The sequence below is a fragment of the Lissotriton vulgaris genome, chromosome 1_1 (assembly GCF_964263255.1).
Source record: "Lissotriton vulgaris chromosome 1_1, aLisVul1.2, whole genome shotgun sequence".
NCBI lineage: Eukaryota > Metazoa > Chordata > Amphibia > Caudata > Salamandridae > Lissotriton > Lissotriton vulgaris.
Genome location: NC_141685.1, coordinates 132527422 through 132544531, shown reverse-complemented (window position 1 = coordinate 132544531; position 17110 = coordinate 132527422). Strand labels below are relative to the sequence as shown.

Sequence of the window (17110 nt, the reverse complement as noted above, 5' to 3'; positions counted from 1 at the left end):
TGGGTTACTGTAGACAATGGATTGTAGGATTCGCAGCTCTAGCCAGACCCCTGATAAATATGACAAAGAAAGGCGTAGAAGACCCCGTCAGTTGGGACAGTGAGAGCATGAACGCTTGGGTGACTTTGAGAAACTGTCTATGTTCTGCTCCTGCATTGGGTATGCCTGACTACACCAAGCCCTTTGAGCTCTTCTGTGACACAAGAGAGAATTGTGCTCTTTCAGTCCTGACCCAGGAGCACGGACTAACTAGAAGGCCGGTGGCCTATTTTTCGGCCACCCTAGATCCGGTGGCTGCTGGATTACCTGGATGCTTGAAAGCAGTTGCTGCTACTTGCGTCAGTCTGGAACAGAGTGAGAACATTGTCATGGGACATCATGTCACTGTATATGTTCCTCATTCTGTTGTCATTCTACTGACTAGAACTAAGACCCAGTACCTCACACCTAGTCGGCTGACTAAGTATGAGAGAATTTTGATTGGTGCCGAGAATGTCACTATTTCCCGGTGCAATGTCCTAAACCCTGCGACATTGTTACCTATCCCTCTGGATGTGGAAATGGAAGAGGAAGGGGAACATAATTGCATCGATCTAACTGAATTTAGTACCAAGCCCCGTCCTGACATCCGTGAAATAGCGTTACTTGATGGGGATAAAACAATGTTCGTGGATGGCTCGTGTTTAAGACATGAGAGTGGGAGCCTGAGTGCTGCCTATGCTGTGGTTACATTGACAGAAACCATAGAAGCATCCTACATGAGCGGGGTGAAATCTGCACAAGTAGCGGAGCTCATCGCGTTAACCAGAGCCTGTAAGAGGGGTAAGAACAAGAGAATAACTGTATACACAGACAGCCAGTATTGTTTTGGGGTTGTTCATGACTTCGGCCAATTATGGCTGCAAAGAGAATTCATGACGTCCTCAGGCACCCCTATCAGAAATGGAAAGGTGGTGCATAACTTACTGGAAGCTATCCAATTGCCCAAAGAATTGGCTGTGGTCAAGTGTGCGGCTCACAAATCTGGAAAAGATGATGTGACTGCCGGTAATAGGTACGCTGACCAAATTGCACAGTTTTGTGCCCGATACCATATGTCACTCCAAATTGCGCTGTGGGATGGAACCAGCTGCCAACTTATGTTGTTTGAGAATGTGTCGACGTGGGAAGAATTAAAGGATTTGCAACAGGCAGTAGACAGACAAGAGAAAGGAAGGTGGGCAGAAGAGGGATGCAAGCTGAGAGATGATGGTGTGGTGGTAAACTCGACTGAGATGCCTGTATTGCCTGACAGCCTGATAGACCCCATGGTCAGAATGATACATGAGCCAACACATATGGGAAGGGACGCAATGTGTCGGGTGTTTGACAAGGTGTTCTGTAATTCAAAGTTCAGGAACCAGGCGGAAAGGCTTTGTCAGAGGTGCCTAGTGTGTCAGCAATTTAATGCAGGAAAGAGGACTGTAGTGGAACAAAGTACTATTGGAAAGGCAGTAGGTCCCTTTGTCAGAATACAAGCAGACTTCATAACAATGCCTAAATGTAAAGGGTATAGATATATCCTAGTCATAGTTTGCCTATTCTCCAGGTGGGTGGAAGCATATCCAGCGAAGAAAAATGATGCTCTCACCACAGCAAAATTATTGCTTAGGGAGTTGATACCTAGGTACGGAATTCCAGAGACAATCGAAACGGACCAAGGTGGGCATTTTGCCAACGATGTCCTATTGGAACTCTGTAGAGCATTCAAAATGAAGCAGAGACTGCACTGTGCCTACCATCCAGAGGCTTCTGGGGTAGTAGAACAAATAAATGGCACCCTGAAATCCAGACTGGCCAAAATGTGTGATTCCACGAAAATGAACTGGATAGAGGCTTTGCCCCTTGTGCTGATGAGTTTGAGAAGTATCCCGAACAGAAAAACTGGCCTAAGTCCCCATGAAGTGTTGATGGGAAGAGTAATGCGACAGGCTTGGGTACCCGGACACAAACTGCTAAGCATTTCTGATGATATGGTATTAGAATACTGCAAGCAGCTGGGTGACCAAGTGCGTTCTCTCTCTCAGCAGATTGGAGAGACTGAAGACGAGTGGCCAAAGACTCCGGCACATAAACTGCAACCAGGAGATTGGGTGGCGTTAAAGAAACACACCCGGAGCAGTTGCCTGAAACCAAGGTGGGGAAAGCCACGACAAGTGATCCTCGTCACTACAACTGCTGTAAAGTGTGCTGGTGTACCGAAGTGGATCCACGCCAGCCATACAAAGCGGGTGTCTGGAGAAAACGCGACTGGAGCTGAAGGCAGCACAGCTGAAGAAGCTTCCGAGGAAGAAAGTCCAGAACTAGCTGACATTGAACTGCCGAGCACAAGTCGAGACGTTGAATGGTACCCCGCCGACGACCCAGTTCATGACCCAATACGAACCAGGAAATATTCCTATTTAGACAGTGAGTGGGATAGTCCAGGTGAGTTAGAAATAGAGGAAGAAGGTCAGGTCAACGAAAATCACAACACACCTGATCAGGACGTAGGCCAAGTAGGGTCAGATCAAGACATCGGAACTCCTCCTGATACTCCAGAAACTGGAAAGGGACAGTTAGAAATTAGGGCTGACGTTCATGCAGAAGAAAACGAAGAGATCGAAGAGCATGAACAGGAACAGATAGAATTAGATCAAAGTGCTCAGACAACGGAAACAACAATAACAAGAAATAAAAAGCGAGTACGATTTGAATCTGAGCTGGGACAGACTAGGGACCAGGCAGAAGAAATAGACGAAAGACCTGGAACAAGTCAGACAGGCAGGAAAACAGAGGTGCCACATCAAAAAGTGAAGAGAGTGCACGAAGAAGGCCAAGTTTCCTCAACAACTGGGAGGCACGGAGGCAGAAGTGCACCCCGATACGTCAAGAGACTGAGGCTCAGACTAAAGACAGTCGAAGAGAAACTAAAAGACAGAAAAAGGGCTGAAAGCGAAAGAAAGGCAGCCCAAGGCAAATCGCTAAGAAAGAGCGACAGAATAAAGAAACAGAACCGACTGTATCGGAGCCCTGAGTGGACGTACTTTGTGTTGGAGGAAATTGACGAGCCACACCACAGTGGCAACAGTGACGACGAGTCCATCGCTGATCGGAGTTCTGACGAAGACCCTCCTTGAAGAAGAGCCCCGAAGTGAGCCTTTGGTGCAAAGAAACGAAGAGGGGTAGCAAAAGCCACCTGTAAGCTAAAAATGTCTGATCCGAATGTCTCTGGAAGATCCCGGTGTGGGTGTCTTAAAACCTGTTGTAAAATATGCATGTGTAGTGTAGCAATGTTAATAGTAATGTGGATAGGACTAACAATTTTTCTGCCTTTTATGATAAGCAAAAATCCCAACTTGTCCCCTACTGAACCCGAAGCAGTAGACGTAGGGGTTGTGCAGACTGCAGAAACACCACGAAGCCTAGAAAGACGCGACAAACGAGTAGGACTGACACACACACGACCTAATTTAGAAGCATCAGATGAGGATGGACTACACTTTCACAAAATGAGAAACAAGACGCATTTAAATGTTTTTGCTAACTTGTTAGTGCATTATGTAGAAGCTATGGAAATAGAGGACTGTTATGTCTGCATGAAGCTACCAACTTCGGTGGCTGAAGGCGTGACATATCACCATCTACCTTTAACCTATGGAATTTCCTGTAGCATATTAGCTAGTTTGTTTTATAGGAGCACTTTGCAGTACTATTATTCAAATGCTGATGTAGTATTTTCTGAACTTCCTATTAGAGGACACTTGAACCGTGTACATATTAAAAGTGACGTGACCCGTTATATGGGAGAATATTTTCTGACTATAGGTAACATAGATTTAGATGAAGCAAGACAAGCTAACCTGACCTGTTCTCTACAAGAGCAGGAAAAGATGTTCATAAAGATGGCAGACAGAAGGAGGAAAAAGTTTCAGAAGAAGGCAAATGACGAGAAGGATAGAGTCCCTAGGTGGGCTGAGCACATGGATATCACCTCGGAAGGCGAAGCTAGTCCTGCCTTGTTGCTGGATTTTGAACGAAAGGGGAAACTTTGTATCCACAGGGAAAAGACAGAGTACTATAACAATGTATTCATCGGTTCCAGCGAGTGTGAACATAATTACAAGGTAATTGGAGGTTGGGGTTTCAAAAATAGGTCAGAACCTGTGTTCCCCGGAATATATTATATATGTGGGAACAAGGCTTATTTCAAATTGCCGGATCACTGGTATGGAAGCTGCTACTTTGGCATTGTTTTCCAGAAAATATACCATGTGAATAATGCAGCTGGAAGCGATGAAGAGACTAATGGCTTAGTGCGTAGTAAACGTGAAAGTGTAGGTGAAATTATAGGTGATATTTTTAGTGCACTGATACCTGGAATGGGGGTAGTTCTGAACACCCATAGAATCTGCAAATTGTCTACAGTAGTGGATCGGTTATCTACTGACACTGCTGCTGGATTCCTGCTGGTCAATACTGAAATGGTTGCGATCAGATCAATGGTTTTACAAAATCGTCTTGCCCTTGACACCCTATTAGCAAAAGAGGGCGGAGTCTGTAGAATGCTGAAAGCGCAACATTGTTGCACCTACATTCCTGATAAAAGTATCGAACTAAAACAATATGTGAAAAACATAACTAATTTGGAAAAAGAACTCAAACCATTGGAGGTTGACAGTGCCTGGACAAGACTGACTGGAGGTCTCTCCTCTATAGGTAGTTAGTTTACTAACCTAGGTAGAAGTCTTTTGTGGAAAATACTGATGCCAATAGTTATAATAGGTATAGTTGTATTAATCATTTTTATCTGCTGCAAATGCCAGAAGTGCAAAAAGAAATATACTGTGAATAAGAGGGGGGTGAAAAGATATATTGATGATTTAGAATTAGAGGAGTTAAACAGTGAAATTTACAAAAAGGTGAAAAATCACCACTCTCATAGAGAAGCTGCAAGAAAACTCAACGATAAATTTGTTGAAATCCAGATGAGTGATATGGATGAATGAGAAAAGTTGGCATCTGTTTCCTTCTATGTGGTGATGATAGTAAATATCATCAAAGAGGGGATTGATGGAGCTGGGATTCGCGTACAAGCGCTCTGCTCTCATACAAAACCCTTGCCTAAATCGTATAATCATATTAACGCTATTGTTCGTCATTTATTGAGTGTTTTTCCAAACACGCGGGTGTCCCCAGGATGCTTGCTCGTATGTCTTTTCTCATACTAACGAAGCTTGCACTAAAATCGGCTGCTTCGCTGGAATTCAGTCTGCGCATGCGTCGGTCATACCCATGTGATGTGACGCACTCGCATTCTGGAGGGAGTTCGTGCTCATGCGCACTGTTGCAAATATGGCCGCTTGTCTCTCACCACGCTCTCCGCTTGCTACCGCTGCTTCAGCCTATCTGTCTTTTCGCATTAAACCAATAATGCTATAGTCATTATAAAATAAGGGTTGGTTAGTATTTTATCATGGTATACAGTGTAATCAATTTGTATGTGATTTTAATTCATTCTCGCTTACTTTTCATGTACCGCGTCTTTGTGGGCTGGGGCATACATGAGCGACGCCATGCTGAGGCTCCTCTGAACCCTGTCAGGTGACCGGGGAAAGTCCTAACTGCGCAGAAGCTGAAACCAGCCAGCTGGCCCCAGAAGCCAAATGCGCCTGAGAAACCCAGCACAAGATGAGGACACTCACCTTGAGAATAACTGACTTTGTTGCAATGTCTTGTGCACTCAGATTTTCTATTGTATTCTATGCATGGGAACGTGAACCCAAGGGGCGGGTAGGAAAATTTTAATATTTGGATAAGAAAGTTGAATTCTAGGAGGTGGTAATGACCACACCACCTCTCCTGACCAATCATAATGTGGGAAACTGTCACTTGCAACATTAGTGGGTGGTCTAAGAGCCCCCAAAACAGTATAACTGCCCTAGTTTAGCTTAGGAAAATTGTCCGACTTGTCCGAGTAGCAGACCTGTCACTGACCCTACGAACTCTATAGGTGCTCAATCTGAAGTGCTGCGGAGCACTCTGTCCATACTTTCCACAAACTCCTAAGGGGTGGAAATAATCCTAAGTGCTGGCGAAGCACTTTGCTGGGGAATTCGAAAACCCAATCGGGGTTACTGGCGGATTACTTGCAGGAAGGGGTAACGCTGGCGTTGCTTCTGAAGCTGTGGGTGTTGGTCGTACCTTGGTGAGCCCAGTCCTGATCCCAAATCCTGAGGGGTATCCTGTCCTTACTGTCCGTGAGCTGTACCTGCTCGCATTCTGGCATTCCTTCCTGAGGGTCCTTGTCCCCGTCCTTCCAACTGACCCGTGGCCAGGGTTAGTCTTCTCTCAGACCTAGGTAAATATTAATCTGTGGGTTTGCGTCTCTCTCTCTCTCTCTCTCTCGTCTTCTCTCTCTCCTTTCTTAATAAAGCACTCTTGCCGTGATATTGCTCTATCACCTTGAGAACGAGTTATATGAAATTGTTCTAGAATTGTTCCACTTCTCTCCCCTCCCTTAGAAAATTACCTACTGTTATATTATATTAGTATGTTCCAATTTTCCCCCTACCTTTAGCCTGATTGCGGTGAACTTAGTAAGAATAGTTTAAACACTTAGGTTAAGTACATGTTCTAGGTCCCATCCACATCCTATGTTCTAGTATAAAATTGCAGTGACTAGTTTTGGTTCTAGACATTCTTACCCTTTAGTCTTCCCATATACTCAAATGGTCTTAGCATTTATCTATAGCTACTTTATGGTGTTGATTTTGGTGTTAGACGCATTATTCTGCCTGTCACTCCTTGCCTTGTCATATTCTCTCTAAACTTATATAAAGTTTTAAACATCCTCAGGTGTCTGTGGTCATTTTACAGAATTGTGGAAAGTATTTACTGATTATAAAGAATATCTGATGTTAGGCCTGTCTACTATTTTCCCTTATAGCTCCAGGTCCGTCGTAAGAATTGTGCCTGTGGTAAGTCAGGTACATGGTATGCAGAGGTGAAACCAAACCTTAATTGCTCATAGCAGCGTGCAGGAGGAGAAATATAGTAATCCTCTCCCGGTTCACCCAAATTATTAGTGTGGTGTTTGGAAAATTCGCACGACAGGGCCCAGTGCGTGTAAAGAATTGGTAACGCAGGTGGCCCGGGAGAACTGCGCGCTCTATCAGTGTGGGCACAGGTCTGACGGAGATCCTGAGTGGATGGAGTTCATGGCCTTGCTTGTCTCGATGTCGTTGACGTTGGACCAGGAGGTCAGGCGGTTGGCGCTAGTAGTGTTCACAGGGGAGGTGGAGCCTGGCGTAGTCGGGGTGGTTGTGGTGTTGAAGCTGTCGTGGATGTAAGCGATCTTGCGGTGAAAGAAGATGGCTAGTGAGTCGCACAGTTCTTGTGAGGGCGGGATGTCGTTGGCATTGGCGCTGGGGTTGGAGAGTTCCTTTATGATGCTGAAGCGCTCCTTGCTGTCGTGTGCGTTGTTATCCAAGCGGTCTTTGAAGGAGGATCTCTTGGCTAATCTGGTGAGGTGGTGATGTCTGCGGGTTGCGTCCTTGTGGGCTGTGTGGTTGTCCGGTGTGCGTTCATGGAGCCATATCTTCTCCAGTTTCCGGCATGCGCGTTTGGAGGTATGGAGCTTGTCGGTGAACCAGGTGGCTCTCTTGCTGGTGTGGCTGGTGAAGGGTTTCTTGAGCGGGGCAAGGGTGTTGGTGCAGTCGTCGATCCACCGTCTGAGGTTGCAGGCTGCGGTGTAGTGTAGTTCCTATCATCCCAATAGGCTCTGCGCATTGGAATAATACCTACAATAGTAAAGGCCTAGATCAGACGTTAACTAGGTCTACTACTGTCGATATTAGACTTAAAGTTTTGGGTTTGCCAGCTAGCTCAGAGTTCACTAGAAACTTTCTCGAATGTTCAGGTAGGACTTAACTTCCCTGATTAGACAAGAAGGGATTTAGTTTCTGACAACCATAGAACATGACAACTTTGCTCTCCCCTAATCAAGAGTGTATCTCGAGAGTCGTGTGAACAAAAGGCAATTTATTTTACTCAGTCAGTACGTGCATTCTTAGTCTCATCAGATTGTAGAGAAAAGGAAGAGACGGGCGTGTTCAATAAAAAGGTGTTATTTATTGATCAGTCTCTTTTCTCATACATGAGAAATGGATCGATATTATTGCAATACTTATAGTTAAGTAAAGTGCATACAATAAAAGCAGAAGTATAAAATAATACTGTAAAAACATTGATATGGTTTCTAAGCCATATGATGTTTAAAATGAATAAAATATATTACATACACATATACATTTGACTAAACGTACTCAACTGGTGTTTCTAAATACGCCTACCCCGTGTACCTGACCTAAGTCTAATGCGAGGGCGGGAATAGAAAGTTACAGTTTAAGTTAAGTTTGTTTTTGCCAAGTGACTAACTTAAGAATTCTCTGCGAGGGGTTATTCAGTTCTGTACCTGGAAGTTAGGATGAATGAGGAATGGTATCTCTCTCTCTGGTCTCGATATTCCAGGCTGCCTGCGAGGGCTACCCGGAAGCGCCGGTGCTGGGTTTCTCGGCAGGAGAAAGCAGCTTCTCGTTCTCAGCGCGTCAGGAAGGCGGGGCTGCTGCCAGCGGGGTCTGCTCTGCTCTGGGCTTCGGCAAGTATGGCTGCTCCGTCTCGTCACCACGCGTGTGTTTGCATAGGGCAAGATCGGTAATATTTATACCTTTAAGGTGCCGAGATTGACGTAAGGATGGACATAGATACGTCAATAAGGATGTCATACGACTTGCTCGTTAGCACATTCTTTTGCTGAAGTTCTCTGTGAAATCAAAACAATGGCCGCACGGTTTTTCCAGGTTGTCATAGGTTTGATTTGTTATGAGAACTCCGTATGCCTTATCAGGGGCTGGAGGAATATCGCTTGTCTAATTAGATTGCAAGCGTTATGACCTAATCAGATAACACGTTCCTGTGCCGTAGTGTGACTGCGTCAGATAACGGTATCTGCATCATGGGGGTTTTCCGCCTCATGGGCTGACTGCTAGTTAACTTGTTGGTTAGTTTAACCAGAATAGGGTCAGGAATAGGGGGATCGATTCAGAACCTATAGGAATACATCACACCCACTCCACGCTAACTATGGTCATATTTACTAATCTATGCATAGTATAACATAGTACAACATACTATAGAGTATAGTGTATACCTTACCACCCCAAAACACATAAATGCATTTTGAAATTTTCAAATATACGAAAATATTGCAGTCATATGTATTGTATGCACTCAAGCTATGAATTAAATGCTAAAGTAATCACGCATTTGTATACATTATTGCTATTTGGTATAAGAGAATTACACATGAAATGGCTCTTAATACAGAAAAAAGTTCGAGACCATTCCATCACAGAATAAAATATTTATGAACATACCAGCGGGCAGCTAAAGTTTATAAAGTATCTAAAAATAGAAATCTTTTTCTCTAGGAATAGTTTCTTACTTTAAGCAGAAGATAGTGTCCCGAAAAATATGCAAAAATAATTTTGGGGCTGTTGAAAAAACTGCTGTCCGTGAACTGGAGGGAAATTGTTCATGTGACTTTATTTTTAAGGTTGAAGGCCGAATTCAGGGAACGCCGAGTGCGAGCTTGCTCAAAAGGCTCTATTTCTGTTCTGGTGAGAACATCATATCATTTAGGCTTTCGAAAAAACTGTCAACAGCTTCATGGGAAAGTTCCACTAACTCGGAAATAGGTGTAACCATGCATTCGTGCGCATGATTATCTCCATTGACATTCTGATTCGCATTGCTGACAGAAGGTCGTACCTGATCGATGCTGCTTTCATCTTGAACTTCACTACCCCTCAATTGTAGTGGTGAAGCTTCCACGAATGCCGTCATCAGGATTGGTAGCCTTTGAGGGCAGCACAAAGCATGAACCTTTATTGGGCTCAACAATGTTTCTGCATCCATTGGCGCATCCGATTGTAGCGTCAGACAGGTGTCTAACACGCATTCTTCTCCGCATAGCAGACACCTTAATACAGGTAGAACACATCTTTGCCACATTGGTCGAAATGATAGAAACCAAGTCATGTTCAGGTCTCTAAGCCGGGAGAGTCCCAGGATTTTTGATATCCGGTCCCGGTATCCAATGGCTAGGATTTTTTCTTCCATTGTCGCGAGAGTTTGGTCTGTGACATGGGTTGCCATAACGAAAAATAAGGACTAAGAATAGGATTCCTGCAATTAGTCCCAGGATCAGGGGAAGTCCGCCAAAAATCGAATGGACGAAATCTGGAAAAATACCCAGTATGGCTTTGAATGGTGTTAATGCCATCGAAAATACTGTCTTAAATACCTTTGAGACCCCAGTGGTATCAGAAATATTTAAGATTTCATTAAGGATTTCCGCGAAATGTATGGGGGAATTAGTCGATAACAATGAATGTATCTCTGCAGTCGTCCTTGCGACTTGTAGATCATACGTTTCTTTTGATGACGTGAGCCTTGTAGGCGTCTGAAGAAGCACTGTTTTCATTCTGCTTAAAGTATCTATTCAAATAGAAGTAATTTTCAAATTGGGCCATGCCCTTGCCTCCCTGTCTGGAAAGGAGCTGGGGAACAATGAGCGTCCACAGCACTTGACCTTCGCAGTCGTAGTTACGAGATAAGGAGTCCCGGGCATAAGACTACAACATCTGCGATCTACAATTAGAACATAACTCCCATTATAGAGTCTTTGAAAGAATGGTTCTATCTCAGTTGCAGGTGCGCCTTGCTGGTGACATGAAAGGTTGTATGAATTCCCTTCACAGGCTCCATGCAAACTAATTCCGTTACACAGAAGCGTGCCGCTTAGTGACATCGCACAATTATTGCCACTAAGAAACACTTTCTGTCCTTTATTACTGACACATGCATGTGAATAGGGCAGGTTCCATGTTGTTTTAATGTATCCCTTTCCCAATTTTTCGTACATGCCAGCCTGTATATATTTTTGGCAGTATTGAAACCTGAAGGTTGAGATTGGAATATTTATTATCCCATGTATTATCCATTCACTGACAGGTCGTTCTGACATTGTCACTGGTAATCTTTCGAGTTTTTCAATGCTCAAGATTGTATAATCAGCACCCTTTTGTGCCATACTGATTTGTCTATCAGTAAGGTTAAAGATTTGGAATAGTGACGTTGTGTTGATTAAACGCCAAGGCACATAGCCTGAACGCAGATTTTGTAACGTCCAGCCAAGCTGTACAATAGAACGCAATTGTGACTGACCGTGTTGTAGCAACAGTAAGTCTTGCGATAATATGTCGATTGCTGAAGACACAATGCTGTCCAAAGAAAAAATTCTGGAGGACAGAGTCATTAACCCATTGTCCACTACAGAAAGTGATTTTTCCAAATTAATACGGTCAATTTCCCGTATTCTCTCTGCTGTTTCAATTTGAGTAACCTTCCAGGACTCATTGTATGCTGCATATACAGAGGCTGCTATGAAACGTTTTTGACGCTGTTTGCGTGGTCCCATAATGAAATCACGCAAGTCAGCACCATCAGTAAGTAAAGTTAGGTGTTGCTTAATTTCTGCCAGTGTGGAAGTTTGAAGCCATTGAAGGCACAATTTGCCCACACTGTAGGTGGTTATTATCCCTGGGTGATGTCTTTGGGGATATCTAGGGTCTGGCCTGGTCATTTTGAACCCCTGTGTTTTATTCAGGAATCTGTCTTGACAGTTATTAGTATCTGTGGGCCAGATTAACCATTGTTTCCAATCAGAATGTGTTCTGTTTTGGTTTAATACATAGTTTACGTCTATCTCTTCATCTGTAGAGCTATTGCTAAACATTGTTGGCTTTGGAATAGACGGTTTATTCAAGTCTTTGATTTTGGCTAAGCCAAGACAGGTGGTTTGTTGAACAGTGTAATTAAAAAATATAATTTGTTCAGGGATCATGCACGCTCTAAATAGTGATTCTATACCCTGTACTTGCCATTCTTTTGTACCCCAAACACTTTTCAATTCAACATTTTTGTCCCAATAATCAAAACCAAAAGTATTCATTTGTTCGAAGAATGAATCTGAATATATCAATTTTGTGTTTGTTATCATGGTTTTCATCCCTGTCTTGTTTGACAATTTAAAATAAAATGTTTCAGCATTACTTGTGTTAAAACCTGAAAAATATGAATATTTGTTGTAAACGGTTCTTGAGCTCCCTTTTGGAGGTGTTGCACAATGTTCCCATTGATTATAATTTAAAACATTTCTAGGTTGTGCAGATCTATGTAGAAAATGGTTACCATAGTGGTTATAGCAATACATACTATCATAATTTGTAGAACCCTGCAAATAATCATGTTTGGTAAATTTAGCAGACATTACTAAGTCAGACATCATATTATTAATGCTTTCGAAGTCCCAATCATCAGCAAATGAGCTCGGTTTCACAAAGTCACTCAAGGAGATCTTAATTTGGTGTGGATATTTCAGGATCTCGACCGGACCATAAATTTCATAGTCAGTGTTGTCCCATGCTACCCCACCCGGTATAGGATTGGCTGTGAAGTTGGCTGAAGAAAGTTCTCTTTTCTCGACGTGTGAAGATGTGTGTGGTTTGAGGATCAAGTTGATTTTCTGACTTGCTGTGTCCATTTTAGCATATTTTCCCTCAATGAAGCGTCCCAAAGTAAGTACCATGATGAGCCAAAGTATGAGGATAAATGCACCAAAACCCACCCAAAATTCAATCCATGGAGAAATCAGATATGTTTCTTTCAGTTGTTTCAAAAGTTCTTTAGGTTTATCTTTAAAGGTTTTTGATGATGGCTGTGTCTTTGATTCACTGAAGCCTTCAGAGGAATCATCGAAGTTTATGAAGTAGCCGGATGCAGTTCTGTCAATTGTTCCTATAGCTTCAGGATTGCTGTTTCTTGCATTTTCACTTGGTACTTCATTATAGATTGGTGTGTTTCTGCTAAATGTTTTTATTTGGGTATTCAGAGGTCTGAGTTCTATTGCATTGTTGCATAGTCCTTGTTGTTCTTCTGTAGGCGTTTCGAATGTGATGAGCCTCTTTGTTAAGACCTCTGTACTGGTAGCAAACCTTGGTGTTCTGCTACTCATTGGGAGTCCACTTGGCCTACTATTTGTTATCGGCCACATGATTGTGGTTTTACCAGGTCGATGGATACAACTCGGTTCTCCTTTTTACCAGCAAGTGGCGGTAGTACAACTGATCTTGTCCCGTTGACAGACAAGACAGGAACTGCTTTTCTGTAAGAAGGCCCAAATTCCTTCTTTACCACGATCTTTTCTCTGACTAGATCCCCGACTTTTGGAATCCAGACAGGTCTTGCTGGGACAGGTGGTGGTTCTTCAGTGGTTGTTGGCTGTTGTTTCAACTTTATGTTGCTCAGGTCTTTTCTTGTTTTGTTTAATTCCTGCAAAATAGCCAAACGGTCTTTGATATCAAAGCTTTTTTCTTTCACCACTGAAGTCTGACTGTCAAGGTCAGAGATTAACATCCTAGTTCCGAATAATAATTCGTACGGACTGAGTCCCTTCAGAGAATTTCTTGGCAAGTTATTTAGACTACGTTGGACACTTATTAGATGTTTGACCCACCCAGCTCCCGAACCTAATACCCTTTCCGTTATAGATTGCTTTATGCCTTGGTTTTTTCTTTACACCATCCCGTACCCTCAGGAAGGAAGTGAGAAGATTCCCGCTGGACTATGCTCATTTGGCCATGTTTCCCCCCAGGCTGGAGGGCTTGAGTGAAAACAATGGTCAAACGTAGCATGCTCTTAGCGTATATGCCATTTAGACTCGCAAATCTTTGTATAACAGTCCAGACGTCAGCCGAGTGCTGGTGATCTACATTATAAGTGGAAACTAGCCTGTATATGTTAATCGCAAGCCCTGCTTTTTACTGGTGATATTATCTGCAGTGAGACTCCACGGTATTATACCGTTTCTCTCACCACTGCGATTTCTGTTGCAGTTTGAGCAGTTTTTTACAAACATGGTGTGATGCAGGCTCATGCCTGGCCACCAGTACCTTGATTGTAATTCTTCCAGAGAATCTTTTAGTGTGAGGTGTCTGTGACCCTCGCCCATATGTGCGTCTGCGATTAACAATTTTCTCCTGTCCATGTTTGGAATCACTCTATCCCCCACTCCAGGGATTTGAGCAAAAGGGACGGAGTTTGCATCTATTATGTATGTGTAATTGAGTGGATAGTTGATCGGTAACGCTGAGTAGTCGCCAATTGATGACGTTTTCACCGCCAGCACTGTTTCACCGTCAATGTATTTTAATGTACGCTTTTTTCGAACTACGGAAGCCGATTTAGTGGCTGCCGCTGTGGCTGTCTCAGCCAATGAATTCCCTGCAACGCGAACGCCATCACGCTGGTGACTCAGTGAGTGTGTCACGTGAGTCTTTGGTAGTTCTTTTAGTAAAAGAGCTATTTGTTCCCAAAGCAGTTTCTGCTTTATTGTTGCATCTGTGTCATCTTTGTAACCGTTTTGAATCCATGTCTGCAAATCCTTGTTATATGATTTGACGCAGTAATATGAATCTGACACTATAAGTGTCGGGAATTCGCGATCCGCATTATCTAGCGCCATTTTCAAAGCTAATATTTCAGTTTGTTGTTCTGAATTAGTTTCTACTGAGTGTGTCTTTGTTAATAGAGGTTTTAGTTTACCTCCGCGCCACACTTCCTTTGTAATCTCACATGTGGGGTTGTATGCTTGTTCTCCCCAAACGGAGGGTTGAGCATTTCCGTTTGTATAGATTACACAAGCGTAGTGTCGTAAGGGCAGAATGTCGATTGGCAGAGGGAATGTTTTTTCATATTCTAGATTTTTTAATTCTTCTAGTTCTGGATCAAAGTAGTAGTATACTTTGTCCGTTGTGATTGAATTCACCCATTGTATCCATTCCGGATTCAATGTTGTTGTTGGTAAATTACAAGGTGTTGGTAGTGCCTCAAAGGCTGATTCTGCTGTTCTGACTGTGATATGTCTACCGTCAGCTTGATCTTTTTCTCTAGCTATTGCGGTTTGAACTGCATGAACAATTTTTTCTTCAAAGCTGAATTTCTTTTCAGCTTCTGTGTACAAGTGTGATTTGAATGCAATTGGTACCTTTTCTCCCTCATTAGAGGTCAGGTATGTGAATCCGCATCTTCCTGGGATGACTCGAATCACAAGATTGCGTGTGTTATCACGTGTTTCTAATTTTGTTTTAATTAGCATATCTGTTTGTAAGGATCTCAGAATTTCTGTGTGTATTTGAGTCCAATTGGTTCTTTTAAAATCTGGTTTTATCAGATCATAAAGGGGTTTGACCCTTTCTGCGTAATTTGCAATGTATGTTCTTCCGAAATTTAGGAAGCCTAGAATTGACTGTAGGTTTTTTAGTGTTCTAGTTGCTTGGATTACGGCACATTTCTCTAGAAAATTGTCAGCCAGGCTTTTGCCTTCACTTGATAATTCATATCCTAAGAACAGGACCATCAGATGGGCAATTCTGGATTTTTTAAAGTTGAATTTGTAACCCTCTGCTGCGAACCCAAGTATTATGGTGTTCACTCTCTTCAAGTGAGTATCCAAGTCATCATCTGTTAAGTAAATGTCGTCGACATAAGATAATGCTTCATTATCATATATTTGTAGTAATTCTGTTACTCTCACTGAGAATACTCCCGGGCTATTCTTGTACCCCTGGGCTAACCGACAGAATTGTTTTTGAGTGCCATTTATTGAGAATGCAGTTAAATATCTGCTCTCTGGTGCTATGTTTTGACAAAAGAATCCATTAGAGATGTCTAATGTTGTTTTGTATTTTTTGCGCACTATATTGTTCATTAGTGCCGCACTATGCGAGTTTTGCACTGCAAAAGTTTTGCAACATGTGTTAAGGTGTCGGTAATCCAAAACTAGACGATATGAATTGTCTGGTTTGGAGACCGGAAACAAAGGGTTGTTCATTTGTGAGGTGCAAGTTTCAATCACCCCCTGGTATTCTAGCTGATCTAGTATTTCTTTTACCTGTTTTTTAGCTTCTTGCTTAATTGGGTACTGCCTTTGTGCAGTAGGTTGTGATTTTAACTGGATTTTGTGAGGAGGTGAGTCCTCATCCCATCCTACATGATTTTTATATAAAGCAGGAGCTAGAGCTACTGCCCACTTTCTAGCAAGTGTATATTTTTTATGAATTGGGATATGATTTGAGAAGGCAGGCATAATTATTTCTTCGCCATGAGGGCAATCCCTGACAAACTCTGGTGGCCAGTCTTTTTCAGCTAGAAGGATGTCATAGCCCTTGGAGAGATTATCCCAAAATAGTCCCCTTATTTTCCTAGTCTTATCTCCCTCTATACGTAATGTTATTTCGTATATTTTGTGAGGTTTGCTAACTCTGGTGTCTGCAGTTTCCACTTGAAGATATTCATTCGTGTCCACTGTCTCCAGATGATTCATAAGGACTTTGCGAGCTATGCTCACTTCGGCTGCGCTGTCTAGCATTGTCTGAGCCCATTCCCCGTTTTTCAGTTGTGTCCTCAGTATTCTCGGCATTGTTAACTACCTTGATACTGGCTACCTTCTTTTTTGGAAATTGTAATTTCTTTTTTAGCTGAGCATGTTCCTTGTCTTTGGACTTGGCGTGCTCTTCTCTTTGTTCTGATCGTCCTCTTCTTTCCGATTTCTGCGAGGAAGTCTGAAAAGATTGAGAGGGACGTGTATCAATGTCTTTTTTTTTTTTTTTTAAATTTTTGAAAACCTTTATTGATACCAGAACACACAGCTATTCAGCCCGACATCCCGGAGGCAAGGCAGCAGGAATAAAGGAGAAAAATAGTGTCAAACATTTGAGAGATATTCATCGAAGGTTCATTTTATAATAGAAATACAACAACAGGCGCCCGTGGGCGCGAAAGTGGCAGTGTAGAAGACGTGACGCTGGGTGTCAGGGAGGGGTAGGGAATAAGGCAGAGAAACACTTATCAAAAGCAAATTGCAGAATGGAAAGGAGGCAGTAGGGGGAAGGTATCAGGAGAGTAAGTT

At 42.8% G+C, this 17110-nt stretch overlaps 2 protein-coding genes across 2 annotated transcripts; both read right to left on the bottom strand.

Annotated features, from left to right (window-relative positions):
* Positions 1 to 10129: 10129 nt before the first annotated feature.
* Positions 10130 to 13195, bottom strand: LOC147737773 (uncharacterized). The gene is given in 1 exon segment (XM_086924972.1): positions 10130 to 13195. A coding segment is annotated over 1 exon segment (3066 nt).
* A 732-nt stretch (positions 13196 to 13927) lies between these two features.
* LOC147737772 (uncharacterized) lies at positions 13928 to 16621 on the bottom strand. The gene has a single exon (XM_086935309.1). The coding sequence runs from the start codon at positions 16619 to 16621 to the stop codon at positions 13928 to 13930; it is 2694 nt and encodes an 897-aa protein (XP_086791435.1).
* Between the last annotated feature and the right edge of the window lie 489 nt (positions 16622 to 17110).

What these genes read in the sequence shown, in the direction of transcription:
- LOC147737772 (XM_086935309.1), bottom strand. Translation starts at nt 16,621, where the DNA reads ATGCCGAGAATACTGAGGACACAACTGAAAAACGGGGAATGGGCTCAG.